This window comes from Aplidium turbinatum, chromosome 2, assembly GCF_918807975.1.
Source record: "Aplidium turbinatum chromosome 2, kaAplTurb1.1, whole genome shotgun sequence".
NCBI lineage: Eukaryota > Metazoa > Chordata > Ascidiacea > Aplousobranchia > Polyclinidae > Aplidium > Aplidium turbinatum.
In genome coordinates this window covers 35718649-35735135 of record NC_137473.1, presented here as the reverse complement: position 1 = coordinate 35735135, position 16487 = coordinate 35718649, and the positions used below count along the sequence as shown (strand labels likewise).

The window sequence follows — 16487 nt, the reverse complement described above, 5'->3', positions numbered from 1 at the left end:
CAGTAGCTGTGACTTGCGGTATATCAACGCAAGTTTTGAATTTGATTGCTGCGCAACTCACAGCAAATCAAACGATCAATGTTGTTAAAATCCCCAAGTAGCCTACAGTTTCTGTTGGGAGCCTACATACGTTGGTTGCGTAAATACAATCCAATTTTATTGTGCCACATTACCAAGCAAACATTGATAGCCATTGGGCTACACCAGTGACGAAGCTAGAAAGAAAACTTTAAGGGGCAAAAGAAAGTGTTGGGGGCAGTGGCGTAGCAGCCACTTGGCGGTTCTGGCTCTGCGCCAGGGGCGGCAGGCTGCAAGGGGGCGGCAAAATGAGGCTGCACAGCGCGAGAAATGAAGTAATGCAAAAATAAATTAAAAGTAAAACAAAAAAATGATTTACAAAGAAACAGCTAGCACACCTTAAAAAATTTAAGGATAGAACAACAGCTAAAAAGCTCGAGTTGCTTCTTGCGTGATGTTGGATAGGCTAGTTGTAGCCTGTAGGCTACTCCGTCTGTTGTTCAATTCTTAGTAACATTTATTACGTATTAAATCTAGAGAAGTTTCTCAAAGTTCAAAATGATAAAGTCGTATTTACGTTCTACCATGAATGACGATCGGCTATCAGCTCTATCGATTCTTTCTATAGAAAGAGACTACGTTCAAAAACTTGATTTTGAAGATATTATCGCTGATTTTGCTTCGGCGAAAGCTCGAAAAGTTCAATTTTGAGGCGGCTATTGATCTTTTATTTGCCTAATATATTTGTTGTCCATTTTTTGTCTTTTATGTTTTGGCCTTAACGCTGAGACAGTGAGGCTTCTTTCTCAAGCAATATAGAACTTCTGAGACGCGGCACATTATTTGTAACTATTTTTATTGAAAAGATTGCTTGAACATGAAACTATTTCAAAATTTGCTGCAGTCTACTTTGGGCGGCATTTTCAACGAAAGCCAGGGGCGGCAGCATATGCTCCTACGCCACTGCTTGGGGGGGGGGGGGGCAATATAAAATTTCGGCGGGGCAAACCTACTTTCCTGCACAACTTCACGCTATATTCAAAGATATTGGTCAAGATACATGGTGGTACTGAACCATAGCTTACTCAATAACAACATAAAAGGAAAACGACCCAACACAATGTTTTTACTGTGTTTGACATGTCTATTTTTGTTGATTTATTCAAAACAAGCTCTCGGTATTAACTCTTGTTTTAAGCTGAAGCCATAAAGAAGAATTGTAGTGTTGGCAAATCTTCATGTTATAATCGTCTTTCTTGATATATAACTTTATCAGATCATGCAAACCAACCACCACGCAAATTTTAAGACATAGAGATGAAAAAACAATTCCAAGTCAACAACGATGCAAATTTTTGTGACAATTAAGTTTACATTATCAACTGTGATGGATAAATAAAATATGACCTCGCTTTATGCGCTATTTGGCTTCGTATCCGCGTAGTGAGAGTCCTAGTCCTGGCACGACACCCCTCATGAGTCATGAGCATATGTCTTTGGCAAGACACTTAAAGACATGCCTGAAAAGGGTGGACACAAAGATTTGCTTCCCGGGCTTCCTGCCGCCTTAATCCAAATCTTCAGCCACCAGGCGTAAAATTGGATACAGTTAAAAAAAAAAGTGCCAGTCGAATTGAGGGTCTCAAGGAAAATGAATTTGACATCAACAAAAAGTGTCAAAACAAGAGCCTTTTGAAGAGGGTCGACTGTATAGCTAAATTAAAAGAAATTAATATACACAACACATTATAAGTCACAATTACATGTTCATTACACACAAAGTGAAACACAGAAAAAATATGTACGAGAAGCAAGAGCATAGCATACACCAATTAAACAATCAACGACAAAGTCACAAATAAAAGCATATATACTGTAGTGTATAACTGTATATTGCACAATATAGGCCTACTGTGATAAACCAGATATGTCTGCATTATATTGTGCAGTAGTTAGATTCAGTTCAAAAATTTTACCTTGGGTTGTGTATGATTTACCTTATAGCTATTTGATGTTATTTGCAACTCTTGTCAAAACATTTTTACAATTAGATAAACTCCTAACAGTCTAAGCCAGTGATTCCCAACCGGGGTGCCAATTGCAATGCTCAAGGGTGTCGCGAGATATTGAGATATCGCAATACTGCGGTCCATTCTTTATATTAACTTTAACCCGTTAAGTGCGGAATTTATTTATTTCTCGTCAAGTTTCAGTGCGTATTAAGTTTCGCGTCTCGCAGTTATTCCCTGCTCCTTTCTGGAGAATTGCTCAGTAGGGAAGTCGCTGGCGGTAAGTAGATAATCCACGGCAAGCGTTTGTTTTCTTGCCCAGGAAAAACAGCGTGAGAGATTTTGACTCGTTGCTGTTCTAAGTAAGATGGTTGTCGCGTGGAAAAGCATTGTCACGAGTATATGAGTTGAAGGATGAAATGCTCTTATTTTTCAGCCTTGAAAAGCTAGAGGAATTTTGTGAATTGCTTTGCAATTACAATTGGGTTCTCCAAATTAGCGTATTTTGTAGATATCTTCGACCATTTAAGTAACGTGAATGCGAAATTGCAGGGCAAAAATGAAACTCTCTTAACTTCAACCGATAAAATGAAAGCACTGCGAGAAAAACTGCAAATGTGGTCCTTAAAAGTGGAGAACAGAAACTTTGACATGCTTCCACATTTCTCTGAAATGAAAAACAAAGAAGTTGTCTCATTAATAACTCAGCACCTAAAATCATTGGAAGAAAAAAATTGAGAAGTATTTTCCCAGTTTGTCCACGGAAAATTACGCATGGGTACGAAATCCATTTTTACTGGACTCTCATATTGTTTTGAATCTTAAAGAAAAAGAATAATTAATTGAAATTCGTAACGATGGAAATTTTAAGCATATGTACAAGCAGATGCCTCTTGACGAGTTCTGGATAAAAATTCAAAATGAATATCCTTGCGTTGGAAAGAAAGCTATTGTGCTTTTGCTGCAGTTTTTCACGTCCTACTTATGTGAGAGTGGATTTTCCGTATTAACGAACATAAAAACTAAAAAACTAGAACCACTGCTTATATCGAGGAAGAAATGCGGGTGGCTTTATCGAATGTGCCCCCAGATATTAAGGGACTTTGTCCAAGAAGTCAAGCCCAAATTTCACACTAACTTTTGAATAAATACATTTATTTACGCACGCTATAGGCTACTGTACAACTCATTCTGTGTTATTTCATACAGTTATTTGAAATACAGAAACCTCATAAAATTGATCCAGTTTTGCCCGGGTGCCGCAAACTATTTATCTCTGATAGGGTGTCGCAAGATCAAAAAGGTTGGGAACCACTGGTCTAAGCAGTAGGTGTAAACTGTCTTTCAGATTTATTCAGGCTATGTCACCAGAGAACATTGAAATAAATCTTAACATCACTTCGTGTAAATTACATCAAGATTAACTTCAAATCAAGAACAGCTCACAACTATAATTGCTTGAGATACTTTTCACACTTGGTATACTGAAAATGAAATTTTTTGTTCAACCAAAGTGATGAATGTCAACAAATCGAAAAACTACTCACTAGCAAGAACAACTTAGTGCAGCGTTTCTTAACCTTTTCTGACTCTAGCACCCCTGTAAACAGGCTTGAACAGTCTAGCACCCCCTAACTATCGTTGACATACGACTACTACAGTGCCTACCAAAAGTTTAGTAGGCTAGAGGCTGCAATTTTGACATGCCTTCGGATTGCTGGCGATATATTTTGTAATGAAGTCTCTTGTTGTTTAACAAACTGTGCAGTGTGCAGTTGTTTTAACGAAGTTGATTTAGAATTTGGTATTTGACTTTCATTCACCAACAGAAATTGAATTATAACCATAGAATCAACTCTCAACAACAGCACAGTTTGTTAGGCGACAAAAAAATACAAAATATACCGCCAGTGATTAAAAAGCATGTCAAAATTTCGGCACCGCCATTAAACTTTGGCCTGCACTATTGAAAGGAAAGCGATGTTGATCATTTTGTTTATTCTTCAAAACTACTGTCGTCATTGACTCATTGGTGATAAAAAATATAGGAAAACCTGAGAATAGTGAAAGAACATGGAAAGACTTAAGCATACTTATTACTTATGTTACCCAGTTGGGTAACTAGTTACACATGTAGCCTATCAATGCGCTTTCTGTTGTTGCTGATGTGTGACCAATTTCTTTATTCGAGGCTTCGTGTTGGTCAAAGCCACTCTCATACCGTGGAGCGACCCACGTTGAAGGCGGTTCCGGCCAATTGTTTTGATTTGGAGGATGGTGGAGAACGCATTTTCACACAGGTAGGTACCGTAGTCGGAAATGGAACGATCAATTCTAATGCTGCTCGTACCAATGCAGGATATGCTGTCAACTGATCACACCAGAAATCAGCAAGCGAAAGTTGACGAAATTTTGTCCGACAACTCTGATTCATCTGCATGTCAATCAGCTCCTTCTTTAGTTTATTATCATCACTCATGTCTGCCAAGAAGGGCTGCTGTATCCACTGTGGATGTGAGTGATTTGTGGGAACGTATTTTGCCATGGTGGTTTCTGGAAGCAAGAGGTGAGCAACAATATTACAACAAAGCACCCACCAGGTAAGTTCGCACAAACTACTCAGGATCAATTTGCGTACTTGACTCGAAGATGACTACAGTAACAGCAAATCATGTAGGCTATTTCGAAACAGCAATCATTGATATGACAACTGCTGATACTGGCAATAAGACGAAAATGCAGAAATGTAAAATGGCATTTTTTTGATATTATACTGCATGCATTTAGTACCCCCTACAGTCTTTTCCAGCACCCCCGGTTAAGAAACGCTGACTTGGTGACTTAGACAAATGTCAATGTTCCCACATTATGTGAACATCACTACTTAAAAAGCACAAAGCATGCAACATATTCATGTTCAAATAACAATTTTTTTAAATGATTAAACTATTGAGGAATTTATACTTTATGTACTAATTCAATATTCCTTGAACTCAGAACGCTGCACAAAGAAAAAACGAATATAATTCAGTAAAGTGATCAACTCTAAACAAAATATTGCGAAAGAAAACACACACAAAATGGTAGCGACGTCTTTTCAAACATTTTAATTTAGAAGGTATGAGTTAAAAATCAATTGATTTATGTGAGATCGAAGTCTTCTTCTTGGGTAAATGGATTACTACCAAACTGGGCTTCATTTTCTTTTATATTGGCTGTTTCAATTCCTTGAGATATAAATCCTGCTGCAAGTGTAGCATCAGCAGAAGCAGAAAGATCTGAAAAACCTTTAGTTACCTGATCTACTTTTTTTGACATTTCTTGAACATCTTTGCTTGTTGGTGTAGGTTTATTAGCTGTCTGAGTTAATGAGGAAGGTGCCTTTGCATTGACAAATCCTGGCACACGTAATGAACGTGCAAGTTTAGCATAGGCAGTGTCCATATATTTAAAAAGTGGAGAATTCAATATCTGTGAAGCTTTTTCTTGATTTCTTTGGTCATATGCCTCTACTAAGCCATGAAGAGCATCATGTTCCTCCCCTTCTTCAAACCCATCAATTGTTTCACAAGCATCATAGATACTCTGCTCAGCGGTAACTTGATCGCCTATTGACAAATGCAAAAGCACAATAGCACAAGTTAACCTTGCACCTGCACCATGATCTCCACCTTCAACTTCGCTTAAAAGCTTTTTCTCATGAGCAATGCTTTTAATAGCCTCACTGTACTTTTGCTGGCCAACTTGCAGTCTAGACACTCTTCCAATTAGCTCTGCTGCGGACCGATAACGATTTTGATCTTCATTTTCATATATTCCAGCAGCTTTCATGTATGAAGCAATTGCCCATTCAGGATGAGATACTTGAGCAATTTTTCCAGCTTTATCAAGACACATAGCAGCGGTATCGGGTGTTCCATCTTCCAAATAGAGTTCTGATGCACGATCAAAATAAGCCATAGCTTGGCCAAGATCTTTCATATCTTTACAAACTTGTGCTGCTTCTTCATATGCTTTACCGGCATGAAAGCGAAAACCATTTTTGAAATGACAGTCCGCTGCTTTGATATACGTTGCATGTGCTTTTTCAAACGATCTCCCATTTTTGTAAGCCAATGCTGCTTTTTGATAACAAGACGCAGCACTATCAAAATCAGCTCTCCATTTGAATAGACCTGTTTTTAAATGCTTTTCTGCTTCATCTACAAGAGAATCACCTTCTCTTGTTTTAGCATTACTCATGATAAGTTTGTTGGGAATTGTTGGAAAGTTAGGTCACAATTACTGACAAACAGATACTAATCAAATTACAAGTCAATGTGGTTGCTACAACTGTGACTTCTAAAATGAAATAAAACTAATATTACTACTGTATTTACAGCTTCTACTTGCTATTGTGAGGAGGTTGCAATATAAGTTTTGCTCATATAGGGGTCTTAAGCATTTCTGAGTATTACCACATTTCTCCATTGCAGAAGATTACTACATTTACTAGACTAAACCAATGTGGTACCTACTGCAAAGTGATATTCGTTTTCAAAGTCACTATGACTCTACAAGGTATTGTAGCAGTTGAACATCTGGAGCTTTCCTGCATCATTTAATTATTAAACAGTGGTTCCAAACCTTTTTTATCCGGTGGACCCTTTTAGTCGATATTGAAATCTAAATTCGCCCCTATATATTTAGTTTGTTAAAAACTCGTTTACATTAATATTTTAATCTAAGTTTTGAAACATAAACTAAACTTTCACCATAGCCTGTAAAATTCCTTTTCATACTAAAATAATTAAATTAATGAAGAACGTTGCTGAAAAGTATTGAATTTAAAGAATACACTCTAAATATAATTTGAGTCAATGCATTTAACAGTCTGTGTGAACCTTGTGATGTTTTTGTTTCGACAACTCATGAATGTGGTGGAAGAGTATTGGAAAGAGCACAACTAATATCATTCCTCACAGCTAATCTGTTTTGTTTTCATTTGCAAGAGTTGAAAAACTTAATTTGCATACTCGCATAGATAAGTGGAATCAAACGGAAGGATACTTCAAATAGCTTTCTTTGCCACTTTGGGATAGGAATTACATGTTAATGGCCAAAATCCAGTGATTGATTTTTCTCTGAATAAGTCTCTTCTTTTTCCAACTCTGGAAGAACATGTGCTTTGCTGTCAACAACCAGCACCGATTATAATTCTTTAAACATGGTAACATGTAGCTAACTGCTCTTGGCTGATGCTGAGCTGCGTCGGAGTCTGCCTCGCTTTCTGACCTAGTCTTATTCTGAAACGATCCCTGTTCCATATCTAGAAAGCTAAAACCTCAATTGCTAAGGTAACAGGGATCAGTTGTCAGTAGATGTAACAGAAAATATATTTCGCACTTATTCAGTGCATCGTCAGTTCTGATAAAGGGCAGTTAAAACCTACAAGTAATGTTTTAAACAACATTACAGTGACGCAATAATGCCAAAACATGAGCGTAAAAAATTGAAAAAGCATAAGCGTAAATATTGAAAAAATGCTGAATGAAAACTAAACCAAGCCGGCAGTAAAGTAAATTACGTATCAAATATAAAATATAAACTAGAATTGATGAAAGAGCTGTGAGCAAAGCCTGCAAATGTAGCGTTGTTACAAATTACGGCAAAGAAAATAAATAAAGTATATGCGGAACACGGCAGTCAAAGGCAGTGATAAACAAACTAAGTACAGCGAAAATAATTAAATGGAGCGTCTTGGAAAACACAAAATGTAGCGTTGTGGAAAAAAGAGTAGGCAAAGAAGGCAGTGAATAATAAGGCAGTAAAATATTAAAAAAATACCAAAAATGTAGTGGAACGTCAAAAAGTTAAACTTGTGGCAGAATTAATTTTTGGATATTTATTTATGCCAAAATATTATATATTTATTATATATTATATATTTATTATTTTATATATAATATTATATATTTATTATATATGATATTTATGCCAAAATAAATATCCAAAAATTAATTCTGCCACAAGTTTAACTTTTTGACGCTCCACTACATTTTTGGTATTTTTTTAATATTTTACTGCCTTATTATTCACTGCCTTCTTTGCCTACTCTTTTTTCCACAACGCTACATTTTGTGTTTTCCAAGACGCTCCATTTAATTATTTTCGCTGTACTTAGTTTGTTTATCACTGCCTTTGACTGCCGTGTTCCGCATATACTTTATTTATTTTCTTTGCCGTAATTTGTAACAACGCTACATTTGCAGGCTTTGCTCACAGCTCTTTCATCAATTCTAGTTTATATTTTATATTTGATACGTAATTTACTTTACTGCCGGCTTGGTTTAGTTTTCATTCAGCATTTTTTCAATATTTACGCTTATGCTTTTTCAATTTTTTACGCTCATGTTTTGGCATTATTGCGTCACTGTAATGTTGTTTAAAACATTACTTGTAGGTTTTAAATGCCCTTTATCAGAACTGACGATGCACTGAATAAGTGCGAAATATATTTTCTGTTACATCTACTGACAACTGATCCCTGTTACCTTAGCAATTGAGGTTTTAGCTAACATGGTAACATGTTCAATTGTTCATTGTAACTTTTCTCTTTCAATTATCAAGCTTCCAAACCATCTTTAAATGCTGAGCCAAACTGGCATCTGCTCTGGAAGGGCCAGCCATGCCAGGCTGGTCGAAAAGTAAAGGCTAGCCCAGACAAAACGTAGTCTCCCTCCATCACAGTCTTCTCAGAATGGCCCGTTTCGGCGAGTCCAATTCGGCTAGTTTGATTCAGCGAGTGCCCTATTCGGCGAGAGCCCTTTTCGGCGAGTTTCCTATTTGGTGATTTTTTGAATTTTTTTTTTAAATTATCGGGTACCGTAGCCTAATTATCATAGTCGCTAGGGGGTTAGGTGGTTATTTGAACGTTTAGCGACGTTAAAACGATGTAAAAGCGGCAATGATAATTAGGCTACGGTACCCGATAATTTAAAAAAAAATTTCAAAAAATCGTTGAATAGGGAACTCGCCAAAAAGGGCTCTCGCCGAATAAGGCACTCGCCGAATAGTAACAGACCCCAGCCTTCTAGTACCTTAAGACAATCTCCTGATGACAATGATATTAATCAATTACTCTCTTCCAACCTGCCTTGAGTCAGCATGGAAGCAGTACAGTTTGTAGATTCAAATGGTATCAATGTCAATGGCTCATGGATACAGATAACTCATGTTGATGCGCAATCTGCTTGAAATGGAGATGGCGATTGGATTGCTTGAAAATGGAGAAGGCGATATATATATATACCGTATATTGGTGTCTTTCCATTGCATTTTCAGATTCAGTTTATTCAAAGGACCGAACATATCAACCAAATAAGCATGGAATCTAATCCATCTGTCATCATTCAGCAATGAAACAAACTTCAATTTTCTTTAAAGGTCAAAAAATAATTTAAGCTTGTCTATGAGCTCAAACACTCGCTTGGTTACGTTTCCTCTTAAAAGCCATTGAGTATTTGTATGAAAAAAAGTAGGCCTACGCGATGGTCTGCATCCATGTAAGTGCACAGTTGCTTAAATAATCGAGAGTTGATCTAATAATAATTTTCTCTTTAACGTTCTAGTGTAGGCCAACTTACTAGGTGTAAAAAAGTTTAAAATCCTAAATCAAATTCCCCCCTAAAAGCTGCAAAATTTCCTCTAGTGGAGAATTTGCAAAATTCCCCCTAGATTTGTTGCATTCTGAGCACATTTTCAGCTCTAAATTGTGATAAAAGTTTAAGATGTAACTTGGCTTATTTAAGAGTTTCGCAAATGTGTAATATTTGAAGGAAGTGGCTATTTTTCCACACTTAATGTCATGGTTACAATCAGGTGTTGCCAGAGTTAGGATTAAAGTTACGAAGAGTTAAGGTAAGGGTTAGAGTTAGGAATAATTAAGAGTAGGGTTTTGATCTTTGTCCAGGACTAAAAACAACTTCCAAAACATAGGCGCCGACTTTTCAAAAAACCTTCGGGGGTGAGAAAGGTAATGACAGCATAACCATAACGCTATTTTACTCAATTAAAATAGTCTTTTGATTAACACTCCGCTGCTTGAATAATAATAATCGTGTTTTTATTTGCGCCCATTGCGATAACATACAGTACACTGCGATCACAGATGCGATACAACAGACGACAGGAAGCAGCGAAGTGACATATAGTCTTCGAGTCAGCTGCTCCCCTTATTTTGACTTACCATAAAGTGTCTTTGCCGAGACACAGCCGCGTGCTCTGGAGCGGTGTCGAACCCACGTCATTTCGAACGTCGCTCAGACGATTGAAAACAATTAGTTTTATGCATGTTGATTTAATTAAAATGATTAGTTTTACGTGCTTGACCCCGCATGCAGTACGCCTAGTCGTAAAAATTTTGATATTATTAACTCATAATTGGAACAGTTGGAAAACAAGCCGATTTATTTCCTTTCGTGCGAGTGAATAACAATGATCAAGACAGTGAGTTATTGAAATAAAACGCAAAAAATCATAATTTCAAGCATATGGGGAAACCCGCTATCAGTTTACCTTGTTTTGCTAATTACTTACCGATACCTTCAAACTGGGTTTTTTTTTTCGATCATTTATCGGTCATTGACCGATATTTTAGCAAAATGTCCGAAAAAAATAGTCAATTCGGTCAAAATGTCCAAAAAAATATATGGTCAATTGACTAAATATAACCAAAAAAATAAAATAGCCGAATTTTTTCAAGTCATTTCGGACAAATGACCGAAAACTCTCAGCGAAAAAAAAACCCAGCCTTCAAAGCGGTAACAACGGCGAAGTGTTTTCTCTTCTTCTTTTTTAGTCTTTATAATCTTTTATGGAATGTTGTATATACTCGAGGGGTGCAACCTAGTTCGTACCCTGAACAGTTCGTACCCTCAGTTCGTACCCTGAAAAGATCAAGAGAAAAAATTTAAAAAAAGCCGAAGTCGCTGATCGCAGTTTAATAGCACAAAGCCGAAGTCACTGATCGGAGTTTCCGCGAACAACTCGAGGGTTAGGGTTAGCGGAAACTGCGATCAGCGAGGATTAGGGTTAGAGAGCATAGATTACTCGATGGTTAGAGTTAGGGTAAGCGGTAACTGCGGAAAAATGTTTGCGGAAACTGCGATCAGCGAGGGTTAGAGCATAGATTACTCTATGGTTAGAGTTAGGGTAAAGGTTAGCGGAAACTGCGGAAAAATGTTTGCGGAAACTGCAATCAGCGAGGGTTAGGGTTAGAGCATAGATTACTCTATAGTAAGGGTTAGTGGAAACTACAGAAAAATGTTTGCGAAAACTGCGATCAGCGAGAGTTAGGGTTAGAGCATAGGTTAGAGTTAGGGAGCTATGGTTAGAGTTAGGGTTAGCAAAAAGTGAAGAAAAATGTTTGCGGAAACTGCGATCAGCAAGGGTTAGCGTTTTGTGCTATCTTTCTCTAGGTCTTTTCAGGGGGAACATTTTATAATGTTTGCGGAAACTGCAATCAGCAACTTCCGCTTTTTTAATTTCTTCTCTCGATCTTTTCAGGGTACGAACTGTTCAGGGTACGAACTAGGTTGCATCCATACTCGAGTATAGGTCGAGATGTTCTCAAGTAATTTTCACCTCAAAAAGACAGGTTCGACTTACAAGTACGAGACATGCTGTTGTCTCCAGCTTGGCAGTTTTCAAAATGAACGCAGTTTTGCTGCCGCAAAGTCATTGCCGACGTGGATTACAAAGTGTGAAATGGCATCGGACAAAGTAAAAGTTTTGAATAGCCTACGTTTATTTGCCAAGATTCAAACTTAATTTTTAAATTTAATGATTTCTTGTCAATTCTAAACTTTATACACTTGTTGAGCAATATGCAAAGCTCACGAAACAAAACAGCAAAAACAGCTGTTTTAAGAGATCAATTTTTTTATTTTTGCGTGTAGGATATAATCGTTCTTATTACGTAACATTCCATGATCGTTGAAGTTGATGTCAAACTTTAGCGGCCGCATAAAACCATGATGTCAGGTTGGCTAGATAATAATAGCGGTAAGAGACGTCGTTAATGCAGGCAATATCTGCGACCAAGACCATTAAACACCTTTTCTTTTATCGGTTTTCGATTTAATTCTCACACATTGCGAACAAAACAATGCGTTCTGTTGAATCATAATTGATCTTACAGCGGGAAATCCAATATATCCTAGCATAGCCGTAGGAGAGTAAAAAATTTTGGGGGGGGCGAACAAAATTTGCCCAAATTTTCCAAACTTTGCCCAAATTTTGCCTTTGCAAACATATTGTGAAAAACGCAATATTACTCACAACCTCTGACATAGTGTAGTCTAAGAACTCCACAAATTCATCAACTTGGCAGTGTACAAAAACACAGGCAGCAAAACAAGGCTGAATTAACTTTAAACTAAATAAACCATCAAATTGAAATAAGTCATCAAATTCAAAAAACATTGATCAACTTGGCAGTGTACTATAAAAACACAGGCAGCAAAACAAGGCTGAATTAACTTTAAACTTAATAAACCATCAAATTGAAATAATTTTCTTGTGGCACAAAAATATGTATATATATATACAGGCCTAACTGGATTCAACAACAAATTAAACTGAGAATTCAACAATAACTGGACAGCAGTGGCTAAATATCCATGCCCTCAGATCATTTCAAAATCTCAAGGTTCGTAAATTTGCATTGAAAAAATCTAAAATGACAACCTATTTACTCATCAAACTAAAGTAACATTACTTACTCCATGCTACTTAAAACCTTGCAACCTGAAAAGAATTCGACAGTTTATCATACTATGAGCATCAAATTTGCACCTTTGAAGAAAGCTAAATTGCTATTAATTAGTATGAATATTGATCTCATTACAGTGAAGTTGTAGCCAATGTTTTTTCATTAACATCATTACCAAGATATTTTAAGTTCATGATGAAGCAACTACTGAAATCGTAGGCACTGAACTAAAACAACTCATAGGCCTATCCTAGTATCCTATAGGTAATAGTTTCAAACTCAATCCTTGCCAGAAAATACAGACAACATCATCAATATCATACTATCTACATTGCCCGATATATTAACTGCATGAATTGGATGCCAAAACAACATAACACTTGCCTGTATATTTGATCATTGATTGCTATAATACTGTGTCATTCATGGTAAATAGCTGAGCATATCAACCCTAGGACCAGTAAACACAAACAGCAGTTAATACAAAAAATTCTTTTTATAGAAAACAATTCAACTGTAGCCCACAAAAACATGAAATCAAACACTGGAAAATTCACAGGTACTAAAACGAAGCTTAACATTCTCCACAAATTGCAACATACCAAATACAATATTTTCCAAAATTGAAGATGACACTGTTTACATTCATGGGAAAATTTTAATGTATGTCATACAAAATATTACACTATAACAATATACAAAGTTTTTAAACTGGTAAGATGTTCAAAACTCATGGTAAGATTGATTCTCTCAATAACTGGACATTTTTACAAATAAATTTATTAGTAGAATATAGATAAAGAAGCAAAAAACCTCATAAGATTACCAGTACAAAGCAGGGTTTCAAAATTCCACCAATGAAGAAATGTGTATATCCTAATGATTATTAGTAATAGCTTACCTCTGCCTTCTTATTGCATTATTTTACATTTTGCAGATATGATATATCATATATATATATACTAAATCGAAGCTTAATATTCTGCCCAAATTGCAATATACCAAATACAAAAGTTTTAAAATTGATGACACTACATTTAACATTTAAAAAAAATGTTGATGTATTTCATACAAAATGCAACACTATAAACAAATTCCTAAACTAGAAAGATTTTGAAAACTCATGGTAAGATTGATTTGCCCAATAACTGAACATTTTTGCCCAAATATTTTTACAAATAAATAGGCTCTCATACATTAGTAGAATATAGAGAAAGAAGCAAAAAACCTCATAAGATTACCAGTACAAAGCAGGGTTTCAAAATTCCACCAGCGAAAAAATGTAGTGTATATCCTAATTCCAAATGAACTTCAGTGATAAGCTTACCGGTACCTCTGCTTGCTAATTGCATTTTTTTACATTGACACTCTGCAGATATATACTGAATCGTGAATCGAAGCTTAACATTCTGCCCAAATTGCAATATAACAAATACAAAAGTTCCAAAATTGATGACACTACATTTAACATTTAAAGAAAAATGTTAATGTATATATTACATACAAAATGCACATAAAGTAATAAGCAAAAACCTCATAAGGTTATTAGCAGGCTACCCAGCAAGCTTAGAAATCTCACCTGTGAAGAAATGCAGCCTATGTACATGCTGGTGAATATCGGTACTAATAAGCTTAACTTTGCTTGCCAATTATGTTCTTTTACACTTTACTTTTTGCAGGTGGTGTTGAATCGAAACTTATCATTGTGCCCAAATTGCAATACCACATGCAACAATTTTCAAAATCGATGAAAATGCATTTTACATTGATTGGAAAATATTAATGTATATAACTCATAAATTATAACAATTACGTAAAGTTTCTAAACTGGTAAAATGTCGAAATATCATGATAAGATTGATTTGCCCAAATAAGTGCAGATTTTTGCCCAAATTCGCGGCGCTTTTTTTTTCAGCGGGGGAGCGACCGCCCCCCCTGCCCCCCCCATCTCCTACGGCTATGTAATCCTAGTGTTTGGCAAAGGATTTACAGCCTCATGCTCTTGTTTAACACCAACCTTACTTTATGAGCTGAGGACTAAGCTTTTCCCAAAACGGCAATTTCGACAGAGCAGGAGGCGATTGATTGAAAAGTTATTACAAGCATGGTTTACATCAATTTGATAGCACTATCACACCCAGAGTTGCCAGATTTTTGTCAGAAAAAGTAGAAAAAAAGTAGCAAAATGGATTAGAAAGTAGCCCAATTTCGCTGGGTGGCGCTGACCAGAGAAAAACTGGTCACAAAATTGGTTTTAACGTCACTCTATTAGCTTTATTGTGCTACCATTGTTGCTGACTTAAAATATTATAAGACTGTTACAGCCAGCCTCCATTAGGCTAATAAGATTTGCTACATTACTACCCACTACACCTTTAGCCTTTGTCTAATTAAACTATATCTTGTCTAAAGTTTACTTATTCAAACCTAAACCCAACTCTTAACCATAAAAAATAAGTCTATCACAAAATTCACACTCCAACAATAGCAACTACTTACAAAAACCCCTGGGGAACTTCTGCCTTTTAGCAAACGCGTAGAACCGGATAGAGGCTACAATACTCGGCCAACTGTATAACTCAGCAAGTCGGGTAGACTCTTTCATGGGACAGTTTTCCGTGCGAATCAGCTGATTTCAGTCATGTGACTCAGCACGTGATATTCCGATCTTCTCGATCCGATCTTCTCCAAACATTTTTGATACAAAGAAAATTAAGTGAATGTATCGCCACAGCAGCGTGGCCTAATGAGTTAGGCCTAACGAGCAGGCCCGGATTTAGTGGGGGGCAGAGGGGGCAGTTGCCCCGGGCCCCCCGACTTTTGAAGGGCCCCCCTATGTGAAAAAAAATGTGATTTTGTGTTATTTTTTTCCTTTTGGTCTTTAAAAATTCTGCAAAACGCTGTGCAGTACTGGACTGATGCTACTGTAAACGTAGAGATAGTTTTTCGCGCCGTAGGCTTGAAAAATTTTTTTGCACGGGGGCCCCCCGATCTAAAAGTGCCTCGGGCCCCCCATCAGCTAAATCCGGCCCTGCTAATGAGGCCTAAGTTAGGCCTAATGAGCGTGGCCTAATGAGGGTTAGGGCAAGGAAATAGTCATTTCGATTTCGTGGGTTCAATTCCCACCCTCTGCTAATGTTTTTTTTTCTTCTGCAACTGAACTGAGTGCAAGAAGGATCTTAAAGACTGTAATCAATTGAGTTTATAAGGTTACAATCATAATGGCGTGAGTCACATGACTGCAAACAGCTGATTCACGAAGAAACCTGTCCTACGTTAAAGTGCCTACCCAGCAAGTCGTCCCTAGGCTAGGAACAGTATACAATACATGGTCATCACGCCATTTTTACCAAAAAGAGAGAGAAGAGAAGAACATAAAAACGCTCGAAAGTGAGAGACGTGATGCAAGTCGATTATGCTGTAATTCTTTCCACTTTCATCTTTGTTGGGCATTATAACTTAAGGGAAGTAAAAATTAGCCCAAAAAGTCGCAAATGTTAATCGCAAACCTTCAAATTCAAGTCGCGAAGCGAATTAAAAGTAGCCCAATCTGGCAACTCTGCACTTGCACAAACTTTCTTTTTGTATTCCTCGTCATGAAGCTGGCTGCTCGCCTTGTTAAATTTCGGTAGGCACTTTAACAAGCAGATTTCTAATAATCCACGCGCGTATCCAATCCAACCACGAACCAATGAGGTGCTACGTTA

At 36.9% G+C, this 16487-nt stretch overlaps 1 protein-coding gene across 1 annotated transcript; it reads right to left on the bottom strand.

The window, feature by feature from the left end:
- Window positions 1-241: 241 nt before the first annotated feature.
- LOC145765360 (gamma-soluble NSF attachment protein-like) lies at window positions 242-6347 on the bottom strand. Its single transcript, XM_082577169.1, has one exon. The coding sequence runs from the start codon at window positions 6267-6269 to the stop codon at window positions 5169-5171; it is 1101 nt and encodes a 366-aa protein (XP_082433295.1). The 5' UTR covers window positions 6270-6347; the 3' UTR covers window positions 242-5168.
- Window positions 6348-16487: the final 10140 nt, after the last annotated feature.

What these genes read in the sequence shown, in the direction of transcription:
- LOC145765360 (XM_082577169.1), bottom strand. Translation starts at nt 6,269, where the DNA reads ATGAGTAATGCTAAAACAAGAGAAGGTGATTCTCTTGTAGATGAAGCA.